Source organism: Falco cherrug, chromosome 7 (assembly GCF_023634085.1).
Source record: "Falco cherrug isolate bFalChe1 chromosome 7, bFalChe1.pri, whole genome shotgun sequence".
Classification (NCBI taxonomy): domain Eukaryota; kingdom Metazoa; phylum Chordata; class Aves; order Falconiformes; family Falconidae; genus Falco; species Falco cherrug.
Window position 1 is genome coordinate 45918468 of NC_073703.1, and position 27205 is coordinate 45945672.

The 27205-nt window shown below is 39.8% G+C and overlaps 1 protein-coding gene across 1 annotated transcript in view; it reads right to left on the reverse strand.

Annotated features, from left to right (window-relative positions):
- The window catches only part of HSD17B12 (hydroxysteroid 17-beta dehydrogenase 12), an 89491-nt gene that overhangs the window by 19566 nt on the left and 42720 nt on the right, over positions 1 to 27205 (reverse strand). The window contains exons 4-6 of the mRNA XM_055716398.1: positions 16842 to 16952; positions 11764 to 11828; positions 10691 to 10735 (exon numbers count right to left, since the gene is read on the reverse strand). Of these exons, the coding sequence (XP_055572373.1) occupies positions 10691 to 10735; positions 11764 to 11828; positions 16842 to 16952 (221 nt within the window). The remainder of the gene's footprint in view (positions 1 to 10690; positions 10736 to 11763; positions 11829 to 16841; positions 16953 to 27205) is intronic.

A 27205-nucleotide genomic window follows, 5' to 3' on the forward strand; every position in this document is an offset into this window, starting at 1 on the left:
TTACCAAACTGCTGATTTTAGGTTAAAAATAAATCGTGGAGCAGCAAGGGCATTGGACAGAACTAGTGAATGTGAGTTTCCTATGTTGTGTTACCTACATTTAAGACCCCCAAAGCATTTTTTGCTGATTACACAGATGTTTTCACACTGAAGAAACTACATCCCCATGAGGAAAGTAGCCCAGCAAACCTCCTCACTGCTCTAGAAGCTCCTCCCTTCGTTCTGACTCTGAGAAATGTATTTACAACCTGGCTGAGGGATTCTCCAGAGCAGTAATCCTAAAACAAGCTTCCCAGTTGCAAACAGAGCAGCTCTGACATGAAAAACAGATCGAGCATTGATCCAAACCGATGAATTTTCAATTAGTGTGAAATACTTATTTTTTTTTAATACTAATTACTACCATCCTAAAATTCAATTTAAATCCAGAAAGTTTCGGCCTTTAAGAAATAATGTTGTCGAAGTTCAGCTTGTGCCAAATACCACCCTGTTCCCAACCAACCCTGTTAATAAATGTCATGTCACTGACACCAAAGACTGATCAGACAAGAAATATGAATTGTTACCACTTCTCACGTTTAAGATATTCCAGCAAGGTTCTTGAGAACACAGTGAGCAGGGGGTAATAAAGTACTCATAGCACCAAAATGTAATGGTTCTCACACTGATACCAAATTACCTTGATAGCTTAAAAGCATGAAACATTTGAGTAGTATGGGAGGAAAAACACACACTCGTAATAAAAAAAGAAATCAGCATATACGGGAGTACGAAACACCTATAAGCACTTCTATTACAAAGAAACAAATCTTACTGTAGCAAGCTATTCATAACACCATCACCACTGCAGTAGCCCTTACATATGACTGAGTCTGGGTTTGGGTTTTTGGGGGTTTTTTGTTTGTTTGTTTTTATTTTGAAATTACAAAACATACCCTTTCAGGAATAAAGGAGAATACCTCTTGCCCCCCCCCCCCCCCCCCTTTTTTTTTTTTCTAAACAAAATTTCAGTTGACACACAAAGAAAATGGTAGAAGAGAGCTGCATTTTGTATTTTGGCATTTCTCACTTAGAATAGGTTCTGCCATCAGCCATACTGCATGACAGCTTTGATAAGGGACTGCACAGGCAGGAGTTGAACAGACCTTACTTTCATGAAGTCAACTGTTGACATTCTGAACTCTCAGCACTGCCCCAGTAGTTAGACTAAGTATTCAGATTTGGTAAACATCACCAAGTTAAACAGATCTGATGCAACTTCAAAAAACCCTCTAACATCAAGTCTAAGTATACATAAGCTTCTTACACATATGCTTCAGAAGAGATGTGGAAACAACTGTTTATTTTAATGTTAAAGAATAAAGAATGATTTGGGCTGATTTTAAGACTAGTTCTAGACTGGCAGATCTTTTAGATCTTTTACCTGGTGCATGCTTTACAATCTCTCCCACAGATCCCTTGGCAAAAAGGCAGCACGCCGTTTCTTGCCTCTCAGGGCAGTGTAATGCTGCATTTCATCTCCGTAGATTGACACATGGACACGGACTGAAACTGCCTTCCCTTAGGCAACCCATAAATGGTCTGAAAACCCAGTACAGGATCACCCACTGTAATGCAGAGGGAACCCCATATTTGAAACTTTGACATAAATCCACACAAATGCATTCATGTTCTAAATGCAAATTGCAACCCACCAAGCAGCTCTAACAGTGTATCACAAACCTGCTGGTTACTATTGATACCTAAACAAGAGCACAGAAAAACATGCTACAATAATTGTTTGACTTATATAAATATAAAAACTACAAAGCCATTGACAGCCAATATACAATAACAGGTACACCATTCAGGTAGAAATCAAGAAGTCTCTCACCACCAGCTGTGTTAAATAGTCTGTTTCTAAAGTTCAGCTGGACAGGCAATCAATTTTTTTTTTTACCTTCACAGAAAAAACACTGATGGTGAAACTGGATTTCATACTCAACATCACTTCCATTTTTTTTTTTTTTTTAACTAAAATTGATATTTTGAGGGAATTTTTAAAAAATATGTGTGGAATAGGGCAAAACTGCTTTTCCTATCTGTATTTTTACATCTTGTGATGTGTGAAAAGAGATGTATGACTATTCAGTATCTTTATACACAGAAAAAACATAATTTCTTCCAAAGAACAAACTAACAGAAGGCAGCTCTCTGAGTCAGTCTCACCTCACCCAGCCAAGTCCACGCTCAGACTGTTCCAGCAGTGCAAGAGTACTATTGGAAAAATGCTGGCAGGGCATTCTGCAGCCATATTCGGGTCTGGCAAATTTATACACTTTACACACACATAAAATATTTCCAGCATTAATTCAAATAAAACAATCTATGGCAAAAATAGTTTTGCTGCTAACAGTACCCATACACGCTTGCATGACCTTTAACTAAAATAACCAAACTGGTTAACACTCTCATTTTCAACAGCTATAATCTCAGACATGTCATTATGAAATAGGCAGTTCAACAACAAACGTCCACAATTGAATAACTATCTCCCAGATAAAGAATCCAAATTTCAGCTAGGTCTTTTTTAGACATGGCCAGTTCTGTAACAGGGTGTATTTCATAAATGCCAAGGCACTGCAAATCTGAGTCTATAGGAATTAACATGTGGGATGCCAGAGAACTCTGTGGTGGTGTTTGTTTCTCTGAAGGCAACCTAATAAAGAAGAAAGTGGCAGGAAACCTGAAGGAGAGGTTGGGAACTACCCTAAGAAGAGTGCATTCAGTTAATAGTTACTGAACTCGCCTAGGTTTCCTTCACATAACTATTTTTCTGAACAAATACTACATTCCGCAAAAATACCAGTGCTGCCATTGAAAACATGAATGTTGCCAAAACTCGGAAGGCTCAGGTAATTTCAGACAAGTAGCCAGACACTGGTCTATGTGAAAACTGCCAGCTTATCCAAAGCAAATTGGTTTTTCTTTCTGAAAGCCTGCATTAGAGCAGAGTGAAAACATGCATGTGCGCATGTGTGTGTGTGCGCGCACACACACTTGTGAGAAATTTGCTTTTATATTTTGTATCGTCTGGCAAAAATTTATGTTCAGCACACAACCATGAAGCAGTAGTTGTTGAGGGGTTTTTTTTGCTTGTTTGTTTTTCAATGATTTCATAAATACACGTGAACTACCATAGAGTTTGGGGTACAGTTCCTTTGGTTCAGAAGGCTACATTGTTTTTAAGTGAACATCTTTCACACCTAACTGTCGAGCTCCTAAGTTCCAGGATGCTCACAGCAAATGGCTAACTTAAGGTAGAAATTCATTACAGACCATTTCATTAGTCTTTTACAGGCAGCTATCAATTTTTGATGGCCATTTATCTGCAACTGCATTTGTTACATGCCTGGCAAACACTGGTTGTCCACTCTTCCTCACCAGAGCTGTCTTCTACCTTCTAATTTTGGAAAAAGGAAAGCCACTTGTAGTCTAAGGAAGCACAGATACCTACTTGCAGATACAAAAATGCACAGCCATATAGCTAGTTTTATGTTCTAACACAGGTGCTACGCTTAAAAGCTCCTATTAGAGGACTAATAGTTAGAAGTTACAACCATCTATTTCCAGCAGTTTTTCTTCAGAAAAGAGATTTCCCATTCTTAGTGACCACCGAGTTGTAGCCTTTTCTCACTCCAGTCCAAGCAACAGCTCAGGAGTGGAGCTTAGGGAAAGAATAATGATTTGTAAAGTTTTCAATACCTTTCAAATGATATTCACTCAAGACTGCTAAAACACAGCAGGAACAGCTGAGGTAAATAATCAAAGTTGTCCTTCACATCTTACGGGCCACACAATTGATATACAAAGCCAGGAATCTAATACCACAGTTGTGTATTCAGAGACAAATTATTCTATGGTATGGTATTATGACTGCAACTCACTCTTTCCACTTCCAAAATGTATAATGACCTATAATTAAACTTATGCAAGTGTTACCGATTTGTTAATAAGTTAAAATTGATTGATTTTATTTGATTAATTAATTGATTTTATAAAATCATTTAATAGAATTAAAATATAGAAGGATAAGGGAAAAAAATTTTATAGGAAACTTGCATCTACGCAATAAGAGACGTTATGGAATCTTTTGTACGTCTTGTACCAAGGCTAGAAGAAGGGCCTAGAACTATTGTAATAACTCTAGGGTTGAAAGGTTTCATTGTATTTAACCAGTCTTCTGTACACAGAGGTGTATTGAAATGTCAGAATATGAGATTAATGGGAACTGGGGAGAGTTGACTGGAACAGCTTGTAGTTACCTGCCAAGAAACTGTGAACTTTAGTAAAAGGTAATTCCGGCAGGGGGAGATCGCGACCACCGACTCATATACCACCTACCCAAATCGTACCCCAGACCCATTTCTGGACCTTTCTAACCTTTACTGCGCAGAATCGGATATGGGAGGAGAGTATGTAAATGATTTACAGGAAATGTTATGATTATGTATGAATAATTAATGAGTATGTATGAATAAGTTCTATATATGGAATCTGATTTTGGGACCTGGTGTGCGTTGATCGTGAGGACTCGCTCACGCACCCGGCCGTCAATAAAGAAGTGTCTGCTTATCTACATCACATTGGTGTCGATAAGTTCTTCATTCCGAGATTTCGGTAACACAAGTACAACAAAGGATGAAGCTAGAGAACTTGGACAAGTTTTCTACTTTGTCACACAGCTAAGAAGCTTCCCTCAGATGTCTTTCACAAATCTGAGGTGAAATTATAACAACTCAAAGCAACAGAACTTTTTAAAGATCAGCAATTCCCCATGGTGCACCCATTCCTGTACAAAAAAAGTAATTGCTATCCTAAGATAATTTGTAGTGCCTGGGCAGAGGATTCACACAAGTTTTCAAGTGTACTAGCTGTTTAACAAACAGTTAACTGACACCGTGCCCATGCAACACTAACTCACAGACCTTACTCTGGAAGAACTAAGGAACTGTACTTAAGCACTGGTAGTTAAACTGATTGTGAAACCTATTATCAGCATCTACTATTAAGGTTTTTTTAATGGCTCTCTTGAAGTAACTTCTTAAGGCAGCTCATACCCCAAGCTGAACAAGAACGATTTAGATTTGGAAAAACTGGCAGGTGAACCTGATGTCAATCCAACAGAAAAATCACAGAGTAACCCATGTGGCAAGGTCAGTGACTAGAAGGGGGCATACAAAAGGAACTACGAACATAACATGCTTCAAGCCCTGTTCGTTGTTACTGATTTTCCTTTGAGCAACAGTTTTAGGAAAGAAAGGTTTTCCCTGTTTAGAGCCACAAACTTCCAGAGTACAGTTTACAAGGGAAAGCTCTCAAAATCAGCATCTTTTCCCCTGTTACCCTTTAAATAGGAAAAAGACTACTCAAATAGTAAGGCTGAACTTTCTCTTTTCAAGATGTGGAATACATATTTGTCTCAACCCCGAATCTACAGAGAGTCACAGAACTCCAGTATTTCCTAAATTTCCCCAAGTTACTTGTACTTTGAAGAAAAATCCCCAGTGCTCACCTGACTATTGCTGAAAAGTATTTATTGCAGCTACATTTCCTTTGTTCCAGCTTTCTGTGTATCATGCTCTCAGGTTCAAAGTCAGCAAGCTGGAAACTGCAGGATTTAATTTCTCCCTCTGGACCACCTGAATGACATTCATGACCACCTTCACAGAACACTTGCTCCTCTTTCAAGTGTTGGCAACTTGTCCCTCTCTGTTACAAGCTTAGGTACTTGGCTTAAATCATCAACCTTCCTCTGATTATGACTTTGAATATAAATGTGAAGAAACCTCTCGACTAGACTAGAATACACACAAAGTGATCTTTTCTCACAAGTCAGTGTTGCTACTTCCCTCAGACTTATGTTCCACTTGCTGTGATCCTCTCCCACACAGTAAATATACAAAATCACGTTCTAGCAGGGCACACACAACTATCATCTGATTCCTGGTAAGGTACCTTTACAGACACGGTACTAGGCTGCACTGGCCTGTCTGAACACTTACTGGAGAGAGAGATGTTATTTCCTACTGTCTTTCAGAGTTACTGCTCCCCAGGCTTTTCTTATTTCTACTTACAGGTCTGTAAAAGAATATTTCCCTTCTTTCTCAAATACACTAGTTTCTTCTTCCTCCTTCAATCTTGTATTGGTTGTGGGTCTTGTTGTTGGGGGTTTTTCCCCCCTAAACTCAGTTTCAGACTTTGTAAGTAGAACCGTTCCTGCCTAGGATTTACAAGCTGGTATACAATTCACCTCTCGCTCCTCTTCCATTAAAGGGGCAGCTGACACTAGATCTCTCAGCTCAACACAAAATATTTATATATGTTGAAGTCACAAGCAAATTATAAGCTTCTCAAACACAGTGATGATAAAAATCCTCTATCTTGTAGGCCTATTATATCCCCTTTTTATTTGACACTCGGTATAAAACATAAATAAGGTGATCAAGGCAAAGATTAGTACAGACACCAAGGCACATATGTATGTGTAATTTACTCTCCCCCTCTCCCTCTGTTAATGCCCTTTTCCAATCAAAGCCTGGCCTGCAAGCCTAAAATTTACATTCCCCCACAACATAAAACCTTGCAAACCAATTCAGCAACTTGCTTAATCAACCGCTAAGCCAGTACTCCCTCAACTATTTAGTCCTACTCATTTTTCAAGAGAACACAAGTTTACGCCTCACTCCAATGCAATTAGCATATTGTGATGCTGCAAACAGAAATAACATACTTGCTGTTCCATACATACAAAGTATCTTTTGCAGCTGCCAAAGGAGCAAAGACTCCCTGAAGCATGCAAGGCTACTCTCTATGCTCATCACCTAGCCATTTTTTAACACTGGACAGCTAGTCTAGCATCCTTGCTTTCAGGACATTAATCCAAGAGCCAAATCAAGTTTATTGTTTCTTGCAGGTGAAATCAAAGGCTGCAGCATACAAAGGTGAATTGACACAAGAAGATGCAGTTGACAGAAGAAGTATACGTGAAAACTGTACAAAGCAACTATAATTTTGGCTCTTCAACACTTGCTGGTTAGGGAAAACCCCCAGGGCTTTTGACCTGGTATTTTATTCAATGTCAGAAATATATTTAGTTTGTGTCTCAAAATGTAACAATACTTAAAAATTATAATAAACACCCATGTTACCTGACCTGCTTCCACCAATCATTAAAGAAAAGTTCTGCTTTTTCAATCCCTCCAGAAGCTTGAAAAGAGACCGTGACAGGCACCATCAAATTTTGCATATTACCCCATCTTCTCCCTCATTTATCTGCCAACTCAAACCTTGTATGAGGCTGTATTAAGTCTCAAGCTTTCCTGAGAAAATACCACAAACAAAACCTCTTCATTCTATTTATGGCAACATCAAGAGCCAAGGCGTTTCTTCATTTGTATATGACATGAAGAACAGATTAACTCCTGCACATCACCATAAAAACGTGACATTTCCCACAGAGCTTAAGCAGCATTTACTGTGGTTGGGGGGTGGGGGTGGAGGTGGGGGGTGGGCAGAGGGGTGTTTGGTCAGGTTTTTTAACCAGATTTTACAAGACGTGATATTCCAACATGGTTTACATAGTTTTACGTAGCTTGTCTTCAGCAGTGTACAGAGTGCTTTGAAGGCAGATCACAGTAACCACAACACTTCGTGCCAGACTGACTGAGCCCCAAAATCACACATGGGGTTCACAGGTGTCCTGTGATCCTGAACCCAACAGTGCTCTAAGGGTATGAGGTGGGCAGGCAGCATGGAATAGGATTTGAGAAAGACACATATATAAGATCTCTGACAGGAAACAACTTCTCTAACAGTAAGGCAAGTTTCATAGTGTCAGTTCCTTTACAGTTGGGGAGAACTAGTAAACAGCAGGACCAACTAGGCTGATAACTCATCCTGCAAGGTGAAGATGGGGGTCTTCTCTCTCAGTGCATCCCTACTTACATGCTGCATATCCCCTAGGAAATCCAACGAGCTGCCCAACAAAGAAAAATGGGTCAAAAGGTAAGGGATGTGTGTCACCCTTCAACAACACCTACACCTGTGGCAACAAAACCAGACCTTAACATTTCTGCAGAATATCAAACTGTACTGAATATCTTGACTTTCCCACTTCAAGCCTAATGAGCGTTTCAGCCAGAACTGAAGAGGAGGTATTGGAACGTGCGTGCCAGAGGAGTTGTGCTGTCCAGCAGAGGTGTTGCTGATGGCACATAGTGCAGGTTACCGAGAAAGCGGCATTACCTTTTCAGCATGAGGAAGTTTGGTCCAAAAGGCAAGGAAGTGGATGGCAATGCTCCAGAACGTAACACTAGAAAGGCTATGCAAGACCTCTGACAAGGATCTGGAGATACTGTAAGCAAAGTCTGAATGGGTACTAGCAAAACCTGCTCTGCCTATCCTGTACCTCCACCTTTTCAGCAGAGCTTCATCTCCTTGCTTAACAACCCTGTGCTCTCATGCACGCCAAACTTCACATTATTCACCAGGCCAGAAGGGACAATATTAGCAGTACTTTTTTTAAACACACTTACACCCCAGGATGAATTATTGACTTAAAGTACTGAACTAAACAGTCACAGGATTACATTAAAAAAAAAAAAATTAAGTGAAACAACATACAGGCTTTTCCTAAGATTATTTTTTCCTACCATGACTCTCTGATTCTATGGGTTCTCCTGAAAAAGTGACTTACAGATGGTACATATCTCTAATGTGCTCCTCTCCCCAAAACAGTAAGCATCTGGCATGCCTACTGTTTAATTACACAACAGGCTCACACAGGAGGAAACATTTTCAAGCCTGGAAGCTTATGCTCAAACTCTGATTATATCCAGTAACAGGAGCTGCTCATGGTCAAGAAAAAGTTTTTAAACAGGAGGAAAAACATTATTAACGCACAGTAAGCAGATCTTCAGTAAGTTTCTATATGTGTGAAGACAACCACGTTACAATGTGAAGAGTCTGGCAGAATGTATATTTTACAAGAAACTATGACATTTTTGTTAAATTTTTGACCACCACTGATCATAAAAACAATTACTCAAGCCACAAAACAGTGCTAGTTTATTCTGGAAACTAATACAGTCTGGCTGTACCTCTGGAATTTTAGGTGTATACAGACTTGAAGTAGACCTCAACTATTATTCTACCCTACCATCTTCAGACATAGGTATTAAAGAAGTTCATCTGTAATTATTTTTATTGCAAAGTGCTCCCAGGAAGACTGACACCCCAAATTCTTTAATCACTGAACAGTGCACTCCCTCTGCTGGCACAGCACAGATGTCACAACTTAGCAGAGGCATTCTTCCGATTACAGTAATCTCAAAGAGGTCTATGCATGACAACAGATTTACACCTGGTGCAGCTCTGTTACCATTTTCAGAAGTCTGCTAAATTACTTCCATAAGAGAAAAGTTTCAAAGGTGCCCATTAATAACTGACTTCTCAGATGAAATCTCGCAGAAGTGCAACAAGACACCATGGGCCACAATCCTTCTCTGTCAACCAAACATACGGTTAAAAGTTTCTGAAGATTTAACTGCTGTAACATTTCTAACTTTACAACAAGTAATTCTAAGATGTCAAATAAAACACACAGGGAAGTGAGAGCGGTAGCAAGCTGACATTAACAGTCTCATTCAGTCATGCAACTGTTGCATTTGCACTGTTTGCCTACGTTTCAGTAAGATATGAAAATCTTAAAGAGAAGCATTGTTTTAAGAGGTCCTGTGCCTCCTCACATGGAAACAAAACACTTCCAGTTTAGACTCCCCAAGAGCACTGTACTAGATTTTTAGTTATTACACCTAATCAGAAGAGCTGCAAGAACGTCAAAACTTTTGAGCCACCTTTGAAACACCTAATATTTTGACTTTGAGGCAAAAGAGTAACCCTCAGCTAATGGAGGTGCCAGTTTTGTTATGCACAAGAAAAGAAAGTTAAGGTTTAGCAGTGAATAATCACAAGGAGTTTCTGCAGCACTCATGGTAATACAGTAATTGACTCCTATGTTGTGTAAGCAGCTGCTATTCCCTCTGCCCCTTTTAAACTCTGAAATACTACGATGAAAATCTGATTTTTCAATGGGCCTCATGTTAATAAACAAAGGAACAGCCATATGTTTTAGCCTGAAGTCAGGGTGATTTCTTCTCAATAAAAACTTGAATGTGAATATCAAAAAGGGAAGGTAACTGTACTTCAAAAGTTAATGCACCCTTCTGAAAACTTTGTTTTGTTCTCCTTATTGCTTATGTATTTCACAGAAAATATTTAAGTGGCTTCTCACTAGTGTCCAAAAACCTTAGGTGTGCAGAAACAAAGGTTGCCCACCGCAAGAAGGAAAGATAAGGAGAAGAACGAACAATTTACAAGGACTAGAACGACAAGCACGAAGAAGCATTAAGCATTGTTTTGTGCACATACCTTGCTCTTCCAATAGTTCATAGGTGTCTTTGCAACAAATTATACCTCACACAACAACCAGAACAGTCTGATAAAACAGTCATAACCTCTGGGTCACTCCAAGATGAAAAATGGACCTGTGGTCCAACAGATGAAAAGTAATTGCTTCAGACAACTGAATTTCAAGTATTCAACTGAATTAAGACATCAAGGAACAAGTGTTGGTTAACAGGGCACTTACCTTACAAACAGCCACAACGTTAATGTTGATCATTTGGTCGACTGTCTGCAAGAAAACAAAGGTTTCAGTTTTGTTTGAAGTTATTTGATCAATATTTACACACCATCTGGGTTTAAGTGCAAAGACAAATTAGACCTTACACTTATACATCCACTTTTACTCCTTGTCTTCCTGCTTAAATATCAGGAAGAGTGACAGACTTGCAAAGCAGTCTGTGAATTACTCTTGGTCAAATTTTACGTCTGGTTAGGGACTCTTACTAATAAAAAAACCCACAGACGTATCACATTGACACTGTACTTCCTAACACTTTGCAATATTTAAGAACTTTAATAAATTCTGATATTTTAAGACATCTTCATAATTAATGGGGTTTTTTTCTCTTCACTATTTCATAACAGTGTTTTAGTGACTTAGTTTATTTATCAGGTAAAAAAAGAAGGTATTTTTTTGCTACGTATTATGAACCTTATTTGAAGGTGAACCAAAAAGCAGATACGTTTCTCAATACTTCAGCAGAAAACAGAACCACAGTGGACACAGTGAGCTACAGAGGTTTTGGAAATAAAATCATGCACCACTGAAATTGTTCACAATCAGTTTTCAATGTACCCAATGCAACCAAGGTTGTCCCTACATTATGAGCTAAAACAGTTGTATTTAAGTTTCATAACAGTGTTATGGAATGTGCAGCTTCCATTCATGAAGTTGCTTGCTTCCCTTCCCTTCAGTCACTTAAGAACCCACACACAAGCTAAAGCAGCTCATAAACAACAGCCAAATGAGACATGGGCAGGGGCAGAAATCAGATACTGACCCCAGGCGCATCTGTCTGAAATACAAATATAAAATGAAGCAGGGAAGAGCATGTAAAAAGCAACACAAGAAACTGAAACTGCCATCATCTGAACTGGGTTATGCTGCTTATGTAACTCAGCTTTTTGAACCTTTAATTCTAATCTGAAAACCTTGTTACGTGGGTACCCTAACCAAACCTAAATTATTTTGCTATACCTGTTAAGCATTTAGTGCTAACAATGAGAACACCAGAAGGTACTAAAAAAAGCACTTACCTTATCCAGGTCTGGAACATCAAGAAAATATTCAGGATAAGCGTACGAAGTTCCCACATTGTTGACTGAAACAAAAGCATGAATTAGATCACTTGGATGCCATCTGATTTCTCATGCTGCGATTAACGACAATTTTCAATCAATATTGTTAAAATGCAGCACTTAAAACTTTCTAATGCCTTTAGCCAAGTTTCCCTAACTGTAAACATACCCATACACACACAAGTGGAATGTGAGGGTGAACACACAAGCCATTTTAAATGTGTAAATGTTGATTCTCTAATCATTTAAAAGGTGGCACGTTTAAAACATTGTACCCATCCTCCACAGTTTTTCACAGTGCCAGGGAAGAATGTTTCTTCTTCAAGAAATATCGGTGCACACCATGCAAGTGCACAAGTGACATAGCTGCAACACGGAGCTCTGCAATGCTATGGAAAAGGAGCTTCAAGTCAAAGCAAAGCTCTCGGTGCCTGGCAGGACATTTAAGTGAAGCTGTTTAACACCCTTTTTAAATACTACCTTGGGTTTGGCCAGAATAGAGTTAATTTTCTTCTTAGTAGCTGGTGCTGCTGTGTTTTGAGAACAATGTTGGTGACACACTGATGATTTTCATTAGTATAAACACTCCTTAGCAACAAGTCAAGGACTTTTCAGTTTCTCAGGCCCTGCCAGGAAAAAGCTGCAGGGGCACAAGAAGCCGGGAGGTGACAGAGCCAGGACAGCCGACCTGAGCTAGCCAGAGGGATATTCCATACCACAGAGCATCATGCTTGGTATAGACACCGGAGGGAGCTGGCCAGGAGGGGCCGATGGCTGCTGGGGTGGGTTTTATTCTTCTTTCTCCTTTTCAATTCTTGTTATTGTTGTTGTTATTATTATTGTATTTTATTGTTAATAATTACATTATTCTTACCTCAGCCCACAAGTTTTACCTTTTTCCCCGACTCTCCTCCCCATTCCTCTGGGGAGAGAGCAAGCCAGCACCTGCACGGTACTTAGTTGCCGGCTGGGGTTAAACCACGACATTTATAAAGTGAAATAAGATTAAAAGCAAACAAACAAAAAAATCTCTGGCCAGTCTCCAGCTGCCGGACGGCTGCGGGACAGACCGCAGGGCCCCAGCCCCCCGCAGCGGCAGCAGGCGCCGGCGGGCGGTAGGGGGCAGCGGGGCCCCGGCGGGCGGGGGCTGCCGCCCTCGGGAAGGGCTCCTGGGCTGCGCTCCCTGCGCAGACACGGAGCCTGACCGCACAAGACGGTCCTCCCCGTCACCCCCACCATCTTCCCCTGTTGGCAACACTTAAAAATCAACCGAGAGAATGCACCGGCCCCTTAAGGCGCGCAGACACACACACACACACACGCCGCCGCCACTGCAGACCGGCCAGGTTCCCTCCCTCCCAGGCACGAAGCCACCACCCGCTCCCGAACCCCAGCGCCAGCAGGGGAAACTCCTCACACCGTCAGCAACCGACGCTGCTCTGCAACCTCGGCTGCCTCAAACTTAATAAAGCACACTGATATACAGACACAAAAATAATAATAAAAAAATAAAAATTTAAAAAAAAAAAAGAGGCAAGCAAATGGGATCTCCGTTTCCTAAGTATCTGTTGTTCATCTTACACAAGTGAATCGTGTGACATTTGGTTGCTGTGGCAACGTTTTACATTTATATAGTGTCTTACACCCCAGAGAATCCCGAAGTGCTCGGAATGCTGCAGGGCACCATGCACCCCCAGGGCCCACATCCACACGGGACAAGAAACACTGTCGGAAGGCACCGACGCCTTTTTAAAATAAATAAATAAAAATAATTAGAACAATTAGAATAAAATAGCCCTTAAAACTGTGCTAAAAGCTATGATTTTAAAAACCAACCTGAAAGATATTTAAGCATCAATAGGGATGCAGCAGGACATGCAGGAAACCCGCAGGAGAGATTCTGGCAAAGTGCACGAACTGATTCATTCAGAGATTCCCTCGAATGACAGCTCTCTTGGTCCAGATCTTTGTGTATTTATGGAAACCCTTAGGTCATTAGTCACATCGTGTGTTTCACATTTTTTAATTTTAGATAACCTTTAAAAATGCGAGAATTGAGGGGAACAGGGAGTTGGCAAATTCCCAGCAGACATCTGCTGTATTTAGAAAGAGAAGTTTTTAAAAAAGAAGGTCCAACCTTGCTATTGCTGGAGTGAGCCTTTTTTTTTTCTTTCTTCTTTTAATCCTAAAATAAACTATTTTTCAGGCCATCTCTCTGGAAAGGATTTTGGCTATGAACTGTGGCAGGGGTTTGGGACTAACCTTGGTTATTCTCTCAAAATTTAGAGTATTTACATGATTCATGCTACAGAGACAGTCACACAAAATTCACACCCTGTACCACAGACTGGGTCCCATATATGTATCCTTCCACTTCCAGCAATCTATTTACTGGATCACAGTTGGCTGCAGTTTGAAACAGAACGCTAAAAAAAAAACCAAAAAAAAAACCAGGTGTATTTTACCTAGAGGAATCTGGATAACAACAGGGTAAGATACTGTCCAGCTCAAACTCCTTACAAGTATCACAGCAGTTTAAGAACAGCAAGAGGAGTATTTCCCACCTCTGCTTGTTTAACATATTGCTGTAGTTAGCACATGTTCCAAGTCACTGACAGACGATGTTTTGAACACACAGCAAAACATTATGCAAACTCTTTTAGCCTTCCTACGTGGGTGAAAAGAAGCTTCCAAATAAGAAGTTTACAAGGATTTCAATCTGTAAGTACTTTAGTTAGGCTCTGTGCAACTATATAATCAGAAGCTCAATCTCGAGTAGTATACGTGGACTCCTGTGTCTCTAAGTATAAGGTTAAAAAATAATCAGCATTGATCCCCGGCAGCTATGCTGTGCTACTGATGCTTCTCATACCTACTTTCCAGATAACACCTGAAGAAAAAATATACTGGAACCTAAAACTTATCCCTTATGGCCATTCTCATCTAAACCCATGTTTTCCCTCACACAAACATGAAAAACACAGAACAAAAGCTATATTCTGGATTGCAACAAATGCTACAGAATGTAAAACATGCACTAAAGCATGACATTAATTGCCATAAAAAATTTAGATACTGTCTTTCTGAAGTAGCAATCATCTGCGTTGAAAAATTACATTGGCAAGTGGTTTCTATTAATACGGCTATATCTAGAGAAAAGAAGAAATCTACGTATCATGTAACCTGATGATCTTAAGCATGAGATCCACTAAAATTGCTAGTGATTAGTTAGAAGAGAGATTTCTGTAAACCTGCACTGGCTGCAAGCGAAAAAAAAAAAAAAAAAAAAAAAAGGCGCAGAGGAACTCAGCAAGAGAATACACAACTCTAGAGGATTTAGTTGCTATTTTTACCATGGTTTTAGTCAAGGTGCTCACGCAAATAAAAGCAAGAACCAGGCTCTGTTTGAGGAACATGCTTGTTTTCCTGTAATAAGCTTACACAAAATTTGAGATGCATTAACTGCTTTAGTGCCCACTTTGAGCAGAACTATAGTCAGATCTTCATAATTTTGTGCATTGCCATAACCTCATCACAGCCTACCAAGTAATAAAAACCCTTCCAGTGTGGGTATGTTACACAGTAGAAGGTTTGCTGGTGTTTTAAGACATAAAAGTGATACACTATTCTGCAGCAATTGCTACGTGACAGGCAGTTTGCAAGTCGTACATTCTCCGAGTTGATTTTGATAGGACAGATTAGAACTGACATTAATTTTAATCCACAAAGTTTCTTTGGAACTTATCTCCTTCAGAAACAAGAAAAAAGGCATCTGCAGCTTTGTCACTACTCTTTACACAAAACACATTGTTGGCAGTTGCAGTTACTCCAGTGGATTTGAGTTTTTTATAGTAATTAAATACTGGATGTCACAAGTTGTATATACTCAGATCTGTCAGAAATATTAGGAAACATTCTGGGGTTTAGCCTTTAGTATTTACAGGTGTATATATAATAGGTTTTATATATGCTATTTTCTTGTGCATTATTTGTCAACATCAGTGAGATTTATCTATTAGCAACAAAGTTCATAGACCATATCATATGTATAATGAATTTATTTGAAATATGCTGGTTAAAAAAATGGTTAAAAAAACAGTACTAGCTCCAACTACTGAATTTCAGGTTAGTAAAACTTACTACTTTTGTAGTAAGTACTTTATCAGATAACACATACCACTAGATGTCTGAGCAATGCAACTTATAAAATTTCGTGCCTTACGTTGAACCATCACAGGTTCTCATCTCCATATTGAGTAACTGTAGAAATACAGGATACACACCAGTATATGTGGGTTTAGGGAAAGAACCAGAAAACTGATACACAGTCACCTTTAGCCCAATGTTCAGGAAAGATTCAGGTAAACTGCTGTTATGTTTAAACTCTTCTCACCTTGTGACAAACACCTTCTTGACATCACCTCAGTTCTACATTCAACAAAGTAACCGGATTGATCACCTTTTGTTTTCAAGGACTACCACGCCACCGACACTTCCGCAAGTATCACAAACCATACTTGGGCATATTGCATTGCTACCAGCAAAAGAACCGCAGCTTACCAGCGTGACCAGAACATGCTTAAAACTTCTGAAACAGGAGCCACTTACTCAATACTATACTGTAATGATTAAATTTCAACAGCTCTATAATTAAGAGTTAATGGTTCTCCCACAGGGCTCTGCTGCTAAGCTGAATCTAAGCATCTGGAGCTTGCTTAGTTTCTAAAATGGCATTCGGTCAAGTCACTGTGCACCCAGTCGTAAGGGGAAGAGCCTTTAGCCACCACAGAACAACACATCAAAAGACATTCAATAAGCACCACAATTCCGAGAACACAGGCACAAGGCAAGCACTCTCTCATGTAGTGTATCAACAGGAAGCTAAAAACCACATTGAACATGCAGCAACATAGTTTTAGTCAGGCAAATACTAGCTCTCATGAATTCATTTAAATAAACTTCAATATGGGAAAAAGTTAGCAAGCAAGTCAAGACGAAACACCACTAAGAAAGGTTTAGAAAGATCAGATACAAACCTAAAACACCAATCTCCAGGCCTTCCAACCCCACTTTGATTCTACTGTAAGTATCTTCTCTCTCTCCGAAGTCTGCCACAATGACTTTTGTTTCCACTTTGTACTTCTCCTCTAGAAAAAAGAAAAAGGTTTTTGAAGCTTAAGTTTGAAATAGTTGAATTACAATTCAAATATTAATAATGTATCAGTTACTCTGGTTTTACAAAACATTAGGCAGCTAACACTACACATTAGCTTTTTCACTTCTGCAATAGGAATCCTTGAATTTTAACATAACCTGCACAAGAAGTTTGTGACACTAAGCTACTTCTGGTGAGAACATAAATTCTCAAATGATTCAGAGCATTTCATTTGTAAGATGGCACGAAAACAAATCATACAGGTTTGAACAGAATAAAAAAAAAAGCAGAAATCAGTAAACGCACACACACAACTGTGTTCAAGTACAATCTGACAAGAACACTTTTTCCCCCCCCCCCAACTTAAGCCATATGGTAAATTAGTTGCTTCAGACCAGGCAAAACAATTCTTTATTGCCCTCCATTTCCATTCTTACTTCTGGTGCCATAAAGCTTTTTGAGTATTTAGTATTTTGAACATAAATCAAAAAGGGAACATAAAACAAAAAGGGTGAACAAGAAGAGCAGAACTTCCAAGTTTAATCATTCCAAAACCATTCTGATACGCTGCCATCTCCATCCTTAAGAGAACAGGAAAAATACACATAGCCAACTACATTTTGAAACAGAAGAGAGCAAGCATTACAAATACTTCGTATAAAACTCAATTCTGCTTCCATTAAGCCGAATTAATTACACTGAATTAAAATCAGTACAATGTCCTCTCAGACTTTAAAAAAGCAGAACAGTAGCTTAACACTGCAGCATCTCTGTTTTGCTGCACCTGACTCCTTCTCCAGCATTCCTTAAGGCACCTGTGTACAGCTCAGGAAGGGTTTTTGCAGCAGTTTGCCCCCAGAGCCATTCATAAAAGCAGTGCCATGTTAAAGGAAAAGAGTCATTCACAAAAAGATTAGAAGCAGCCAGATTCCCATGATCCTCCTTCCCATTCAAGGGAAAGCCACCGTTCCCATGATCCTGCTGTCCATTCATGCAGAATCATGAATCTACTGAACTCACTGGTTTGCTGGCTGCCTCCCCTCCTCCCATCAATATCCCTAATGGCAGATGAAATTATTTCTCCTCCCTTTCCCTCTCCCCACCCTCAACCTCTTCATCTCTCCTAAACAGCTGCATTGTTTAAAAATCCCCTGAGAGATGTTGCTATGTCAAATGACGACGTAAATAGCATTAAGCCCCTACTGCAGCAGCAGTCTTGTGATCGCGTCAGAAGGAAACCAAGTTCAACATTGCGGGGGGAGGAGGGGGGCTAGAAAGCGTCTATTTTTGAACACAGCTGTTCTGATATTTAGCATACATATTTGAATTCTTACAGGACACTGAATTCAAAGACAGAATTAGAGGCACAATAATACATGCAAGCGGCCTGGCCCAACTTGCACACTTGTACACGCGTGCCTTTTTAACCATTTTGTGGGATCTGCAGCTGTCTTCACTGCCACTCAGACACCTCATGAAATGAGAGTTGTTTAAAGGACCCTATCGCTACCCTCACAAATTTGCTTAATTAGTACTGGCTCTTTTATACTAAACACTCTGCATTAGGATTGCTATCGATCTATCTTTGAAACCTTTTGAAATCACGACAGGGATATTAAGAGGATGAAGTAAGAAAAAAATCTGAAGACCTAGTAATACTGTAAAACAAACAAAAAAAGTCCTCACACTACTGTTCCTATAAGACCCTGTTTCGAGCCTTCAGAAAATCAGCAAAGAACAATTACATTTAAGGTAGTTAAGCAACACACCTATAAAAAAATGTAGTACTGTTTGTGGATGGAGGGTGGGTGGTACAGTGTATAAGAAACATGAGAAGTAGAAGACTACCTACCAGAATGGCCAGAGGACACAACCTTTGTGTGGTTGCCCACTGCACACATGCAAGACTGTCTTGCTCCAGCACATGCCACCTGCTGATCAAACCCTCCCCTCCCCATTTCACACCAGTGTTCAGGTACCCTGCAACTTCTGCACACCCCATGCTCTGCCCCAGAACCTGCAACAGGTGGGATGATGCACTACATCAGAGAAAAGACTAGCAGATACACTTGATAAAATGGTTCCATGTCAGATGATGACACAAGAAACAGTCACTTGTGTAAGCTCACCCTAGCAGTCAGAGTACAAAGTGCAGAGGAGAACAGATGTGCTTTGCTCTGTATGAACAATGGAGAAGGAAATTTCCTTGATCTCAAGAAGGATTAAGATGTTCTCAAACAGATGGGCTAGAAGAAAGAAATCACACATCCTTGTTTTATCTGCCAAAAGGACTCTGAGATGTAGTGTAACAGAGAAGGAAGCAAGCAGACTATGTTCTAACCCAGGGTATCTAGCAGTGCCTGTGCTCCTGCTGTCTAAGAAAAGAAACCCCAAAACTCCCTGATGGAGCTTTCAGCTTGAAGACCATGAGGTACTGGGGAGCCACAGGGAGCAAAAGAAGGGTATCAAGCCAGTTTTTGCAGCCAGCAGCTAGAGGATCTGAAAGAGCTGATATTATCTGCCAGCGTGTCCAGCATTCCTGACGAAATATTGAAAAGTGAATCTGATATTTCGTCTTTGGAACTGGTAGTTCAAATGCTTCTTAGCAGAGAACTGAATATTACAGCACCACGTTACCCATAGTTGCAGGAACTGAATATTACACCCCCATGTTATCAGGAGTTGTGCAGCAGTCAGTCACCAACCTACCCATAACATCTCAAGGATGGGAAAGGAAGTTCAGCAAACCTCCTCCACGTTTCTCAACTCTGACACACCAGTCTTAAATAATTTCATTTACTAAAAATCTCAGGTGAGATCAGTATTGACCCTACAAATAATTTTTTAACCTGAACTCACACGTACAGTTAATTTACAGGGCCTATATGATCTCAGCCAAGACTTAAAGTAATTTAGCAAGAGACCAACTATGCACAACAGTATCATGGTAATTACTAAAAGCAGACCACGATCTTCTGCAACCACACCATCATTCGAAAAGGTTAGTTGCTGACCACAAAGAAAGGCTCAACAAAACATCTTCACAGCTACGAGAAGGCTGAATAAACCAACAGTCGTAACGGTGGTAAGAGCAGGATGGTATGAACATTGTACAAGACAAAAAGGCAAAGTGAACTTTTGTGGAAGACGCTGGGATGGATTCTTTCAACGATCCAGACAGCAACCCAAAACCGCAGTCAGACTGCGGAGACATAGGCATGTCCCAGACCAATGTCTACAGAGTAACAGCTGTCATGCAAACAAAGGCAGTATAATACACATTAGAAGGAGAACACAATACAACAGAACAGTGCACCACTTTTTTGCACAGGTGATAAAGAACTGACTCCTGTGGCATGTTCTCATTCTACGCCTTCCTGCAAAATACAGGATGAGATGGTCTGAAAATAAACAGGCTATTTAAACACACACTTCACATACAGACTATCAAGGGATTATCCATAAAAGTGTTTGTATTTCTGAAGAAAACACTACCTTCGGTATCCTCAGAAGAGGACTCTAACTAATATCTCAAACTTGGCCAAGGTGCCACTATTCAAAATACGCATAAAGACACTTAAGCAGTCATCCCAGGACTGCCCACAGGTACACCTATACAAGTATCTGGTATTCTGTAGCAGATAAAGAGGAAAATGGTATAAAGAAAAGCGCATAGCAATGTTTCCTCAACCTATTAAGTCAAGTGCCAACAGTTTGTTGCTCAGAAACTTCCTGAGCTGAGTAGTCTACCCTGATGGCCTTCATCCAATTATTCCTACAGGCCAATCACTACAAATCCTCACACATTTTCAGCGCCCACCCATCTCACCGCTGCCACATTTTTTTTGCTTTTGAACCTGCCAAGAGCAGAAGTGATCAAATTTCAAATTGGTGCACCTGGATCCACTCTGATTGTTACATCTGACATTAGGTTTTTCAACCGCTGTCTCCTCTTCCTCGGTCATAACTCATAATAATTTTTTTTTCTTTCCTATTCTTGTCACTGAGCATTGGTTGATACTGCACTGACGACTGGCTGCCAACTTTGAAGAGGTAACTTACTTTCATTACTTGTCAATTTTGAGCCGGAGGACATTAAGTTGTTAATGTTGATTTGTTTTCATGTCCATCTTTTCAGTTTCTTATGCATGTCAGACTTCTATGCATCTTCAGACTTTTCCAGATTTTGAACTTGCCCCTTTCGGCTTTTACAAATCTTACGTTATTAAATTTCACAAGCACAAACAAAGAAGGTGGAATGGTGACAGCAAAACACTACAGGCACATCTATCCTACACCTTCCTTCTAAGGGGTTTCCACTATGATAAATTTTTAAATACACTCATGCTTTGAAGAAAAATGATGTGTCATATTGCATGTCCAGATCCCAATACTCTTCCTAAACTCTGGTATTTAAGTTTTATACAGACACTGTCTAATGTTCATGGAAGCTCTTGCATACAAACTTCATTAGAGACTCAGTTTGACATTTTAAAACTGGAAACTAAATTCCAAGTTCAAGATGTTTATTAGAAGGATACTCATGTATTCATAAATGATTTAAATCATCAATAGTTCACAGGAAAGGAATATTTACTCTTACACAGATGTCTTTGGTGTTTACTTACAAATGGTTAGTTAAAGCCTCACTAGGTGAAGCAAAAGCTTCATTAACTCCAAAGGCCAGAGATATTTCTGACTTACAGGAAGCGTATCCAGTGTCTTAGTATGCAAGGAAAACACTACTCTTAAATAATTAGGCAAACTAGGCCACACCTTTGCCATGAAAGAGACTCAGGTGCGAAATAGCACTGCATTACCTGGAACACCAGAAAAAAAGGATCACGCTAGAAATAAAAAGTGGGAAGTTAGAAACTACAGTGAGCTACATCCTAAATAAATAATAAAGAATTGTGAAGTGTCTAGGAGGTAAGCATCTTCAATTTTTTTTAAAATTTTTTACATTATTATTATTATTTTTCGGAAGCTTGCAAATAATTCAAAGCAGCAGCCCCCCTGAACTGGAATCTTGGTTGACAGGCTAAGAAAATGGTAAGGAAGTGAAGTTTTCAGACACAGATAAACTGAGCTTGAAAGAAGGCTCCCCCAGAGGGGAAATGTTGTGTACTTACATGCAAAAGCAAACAGACACTAGCCAGGTAGTCAGGAGAAGCAGCTCAGTTTACCTGACAAACAGTGTCAAAGGGGTCTGTGGTACAAAGTCTTGCTGGGAAACAGAAAAACTAGAATATCACCTTCCCTAACAAAAGAACATCGTACTTCTACCACCTGCTTCAAAGCAGCTGGCTACAGCAGCTTGAATTTGCACAGAGTACATGGAAACAAATCCAGCTAACTTTGCAACAGAGAGATCAGGATACAAGGCCCACATTGCAAGCAGGTATGGGAACAGTTACTTCAAGCTCAGGTAAAGTACATTAAAAAACCCTTGCTAGAACTGAAGCATCTCATCATTTTACATTCAAAGCCTCAGACAAATACCATCATAGTTATGCAGTAAACATAAAAAGTCTCACTTGGTCTTTAGCTTCAGGATGGCCGGAAGTCCAAAGAGGTAGAAAAAACAGCTCTTAATTTTTTTTCCATCCTGTATGATGAAGAATGAAGTAAGAAGAGTCAGCTACATCCACAAATAAAGATGTCATCTTTCCAGTACCACTGCAGTGGCAGAACTCACCGTAATCCAGTACCTAGTCTCCAGAAAGAGAGTTTGTAACCTTTTAATAAAGGCTAAGAAGCTGAGAAATGAAAGCAAAACACGAAAACACGAAAAACCCCCTATCAGTCACAGTGAAACACAGAACTACCAGAGAAGTGTTTGGATACTTATAAGCAAAAAGAGCAGAAACCCTGGAGAACCTGCAATAATCTTAGGAGTCAGATCCCAGTAGCATAGATAACAGATGGAGAAAAGGTGATCTAGAGCAAAACCTCTGAACTCTTTTGCCACATGTATTTTATTTATGTGTCAATTACCAGGCCCATAGACAAACTGAATACCTGAGAAGCTAGCCTTTCTGAAAGGCTGAGAGTTCCCATTTATGTAGCTGTATCAGTCCTTGTCCAAAACGATGGATCACACTTCTCATTTCTGCGAAAGAAGAAACAAGAGACCAGAGCATGGAGAGCAGCACAGAAGCTAAGGGAGGGTCAGTGCTGAACCCCCATCCAGAGGGATGCTGCACAGCAGACACGAGTGCAAGAGAACACGAGTGTTCAGAAGGGGAGTCAATATGCAGCAACAGATACGTATTGTAATAAAAATCTTGCTGTAAGTTATAGATGTTTCTATAGAAGTCTGAAACAAAGCACTGGTAACCTAAGGAATAACAAAAAAGTTAAAGTACATTGTAGCGAAAAAAAAAAAAAAAAGCTCTGTTTGCACTGGGCTTGCAAGAGAAGACTCCAGATAAGAATGCTATACTGTATCCACTTCTGCATAGCATGAGATGCCTGCCTACCATTTACCAGAACTTGCTATGTTTCAACACATTTTAGAACCATATGTGTATGCACATTTGGTCAAGCACTAATGAATAGGTTCAGATTCCTTTCATTCAACTACATGTGCAACACCTTCCAGGGATTCCTTTTATATTTCGCCTCTTGCACATGTGATTTCATAAATACAGCTTCCTTAAAAATAGTGAATATTTAAAAAATTTAACCACATGAAAGTACAGAATGAGTAAAAAATGCCAGACCTCATTTAAAATGTTACAATTCTGCTAAACAGCTTTGAAGTTTCAATATACATACACAAGCCAATTCCTCACTTCCTCAGCTTTCAAAGACAATGCAACAGAAGGCAGATCTCTAAGCCAAAGCCCACAAACCCTTGAGCCACAGGGGACATTAAGTTTTTAATGTGTCTAAGCAGTACTGTTACTACAAAACATAGGAAGAAAACATGCTTTATTAGTACTTTCCTCCATTTGCTCCTCTCTCATTTCCATTACATCAAAATATACAACAGCTTCTAAGACACACTTATCAAGTCAGATAAACATTCTTAGGAACACACAGGATCAATGAATAAGCCCATTCACCCAAATATTATGCTCAACATTGCAAGCTTTCCTAAATCAAGCTTGTCCTAATTACAAAGCTAACTGAAAACACGAAATCAAGCAGCCTTCAAAAACAGCTGCAGAGGCTGACAGCCAGGGGGGCTGCACAGTCAAGTCATCGCAATGTTTCCAAATACCAACACTATTTCAGGCAGCAAGGCAAGCACAGCTTTGATGCTCACCACGCACACCCCCTTGCTCCAGCATGCTGCAACAGGGGTAGGCACGAGAGGCACTGACAGCCACTGCCCTCGTGCAGGTCAGGAGTTCTGCTTAGCAAGAATAGCATCATTTTGCCCTGTGCGGTTTTCCTCATCACCACCTCAAAATATCCACTATGGCTGAAGCTCCACACAGTTCGTTAGGATGCAATCCCAAAGTGTTTCAGAGACAAATGCAGCATGAGGTGTGGTTAGGTTAGTATTGTGTGACAAGCAGCACCTCAAACTCCCATCCTTCTCTCCTTGCCCTGACACTATTTTCAATCCCCTCTCCAAGGCTTTTTTGGGTATTCATTGGTGGTACTAGTTTTCACACAACATGAAGCAAGCTGGTTTTAATTTACTAACTCATTTTAGGAAGGGCATATGGACTACTTCCAATACTTCTGTAACATTTAGTTTTTCTTAATGTCATTATTATTGCCTGCGACAATGTGTACACTCAATATGTATATGCATGTGAATATGAATTTTTCATCACTTTTTGCAAATAAAATCTAATTCTCCAGCCCTGTAATTATTAGAACAGTAGTGATTTAAAAAAAAAAAAAACACACAACAAAAAACAAAACAACAAAAACCAAATGCAGAATTTTTCAGATTTAAATTCAACAAAGTGAATTCCACGATGATCAGGAGAATTACTTAAAAGAATCTGAGAGTCACTGAAAGGTAGCTTAGTATGGATTAACAAAAAAATTGCGCCTTTACTTTCACGTTAATTTCAAGACATTTAAGTCAGTCACTCTACATGAATTAAAACAAATTTTAAAAGTGAAACAAGTTTCTAGGCTAATTCAGCATTGTATTATATCCCTGATAGTTTCACCTGCATTCAGCATCCACAGAAAGGTGTTCACTATAGTCAGAAGACAGGCATTTAAAAGCACAGTTGTCAGGGTTCTCTAAAGTGTTGCTTATAAGGGAAAACACATAAGTAGTCCACATATAATGCACAAAGCAGTATAGTACCCAGTTCAGCACTGGAAGTGTTGCACATGTATAAGGAGTTACATAGCAAGCATACTTGTATCCATTAGACACACCATTTTTTAAATTATTTTTCATATTCATGGATTTTTTTTCCTAAAGAATCTGTTGTGAAAAACAGACCAAATAAGTTTCCTTTCTCTTTGAAGAGCTACTAACTAGCATGATTTTCCTCACCACAACATACTCCTAAAAAAACCATAAAAGCCATTATCACCATTTCCTCAGCAGAGAAGTCTACCAGGGCTTTTTACAGCTTTGACAAATAAAAAGGGCTTGGTGTAATGGAACTCAACCTGCCAGAAAAGAGACAGGAGACTAAAATACACATTCATAGAATGAAGTTGTAGAAGGAGGACAGCACTGCTTGCTTCATCCAGTCTTTTCCCTGTGCCAGAGACTGTTCCCTGTAGACACTCTTAAAAGGCTTAATTTTAAGTCTCTCTGCAATAAAGCTTCCACCAATTGACTTAAACCAGATTCGCAAAACAGACCTTCGCTCAGTGAAAAAAATCCAATACTCATTTTTCATGTAATATTTAGTTTATTTTACACTGGAAGTAATAAGCGATATGTTATAGCTTTTGTGTTAACAGAAGGTGTTTAATGACCCAGAGACCAGCACAAGGGCTCTTGGTTTTGGCATCCACAAAACGGATTGTTAGCAGAGACAGGCATTAAGTTTGCGTATTAAAGAAAATACAAAGTATTCCCCCACCCAACCCAGCAGAGACAGCAGTGGCCCTGAACGTTTGTAGGGAAGACTAATCTCTGGTTCTTCAGTCTAGGTTTCTAAAGTACCAAGGCAGTCATCTGCCCAGTTGGTCCAGCTACGTAGTGTGTAAAACATTAAGACTCAAGACACCATTAGGTCCCAGAGTTAGTCCTGAACCTATAGACATAATATATGGAGTATGTGACGTGTGGAAGAGGCTACTTTGCTGTAGTTTATATTCAGAAAAGGAAACCCAAACCAGCCAATTCATATTTAAATAACTTTTACACATTTCTTCTCCTGGACTTTCTGGGTTAACAAACTATCAACACAGCGCAACAAATATCGCATAGAAGCGCTCTGGCAGTGAGGTTCACAGGCAAGCACGCTTCCAATCCTTCTTTCTGGAAGAGGCTAACCCCTTGCCAGGTGTGAAAAGGCACCGTCTGCTAGAACTTGCCAGATCACTTGCTGCTATGTGTAACCCATGACACTGAGTGCTAAACTTTCTCAGACTGGTTTTCATCCTTAAAAGCAACTATGACAACGTGGTCTGTTACTCCATATGCTGACAGGTGGTGTGTAAACAAAGTCCTTTTGCAAGGATGTCCCTAGTCACCTGTAAAACATTTTACTCCTGGTTCATCCTACCTTGTTGCTGCCTCAAAGTTCTCCTAAAGGTTGAAGTAGTCCTAGGATTGCATCCTGTAGCTTGCAGGACATTTGTCAAGTGTTGCTCTCTAAGCATTCTGCTCAGTTTCTTCAAATTAATCCAGGCAAAATTTCACTGAGAAAATGCAAGAGAAGATGATAAAAAAAGAAGAGGGACTAAGCGGGACATCTGAAACCACTGGGGGGGGGGGGGGGGGGGGGGCGGTGAGGAAATTCTTTAAAAATAAGTTCCCTTCCCAACTGTTCTTTTACATGTCTGACAATTGCTCCTTTAGTAACTGGTTGACACCATTCAAGGCAAAAGCATGGGAACTTTCCTCACTTTCTTCAGAGATGAAAGCCAAGAGCTCATTTTGAATCGAAGATCCTTACACTAGAACTATGTCAAAGGTGACTTCAGTGCACCAAAACAAGTCCAGAATATTTTAAGCAGTTTTGTCAAGTCCAAGACATATAGGGGAATTTCAAGTATGTCCAGCTGAACCTAGCTCAGATGACAGAAGACTGCAAACACATTAGTTTACCTTGAAATAGATCACAAAAGGTCAAAATAACT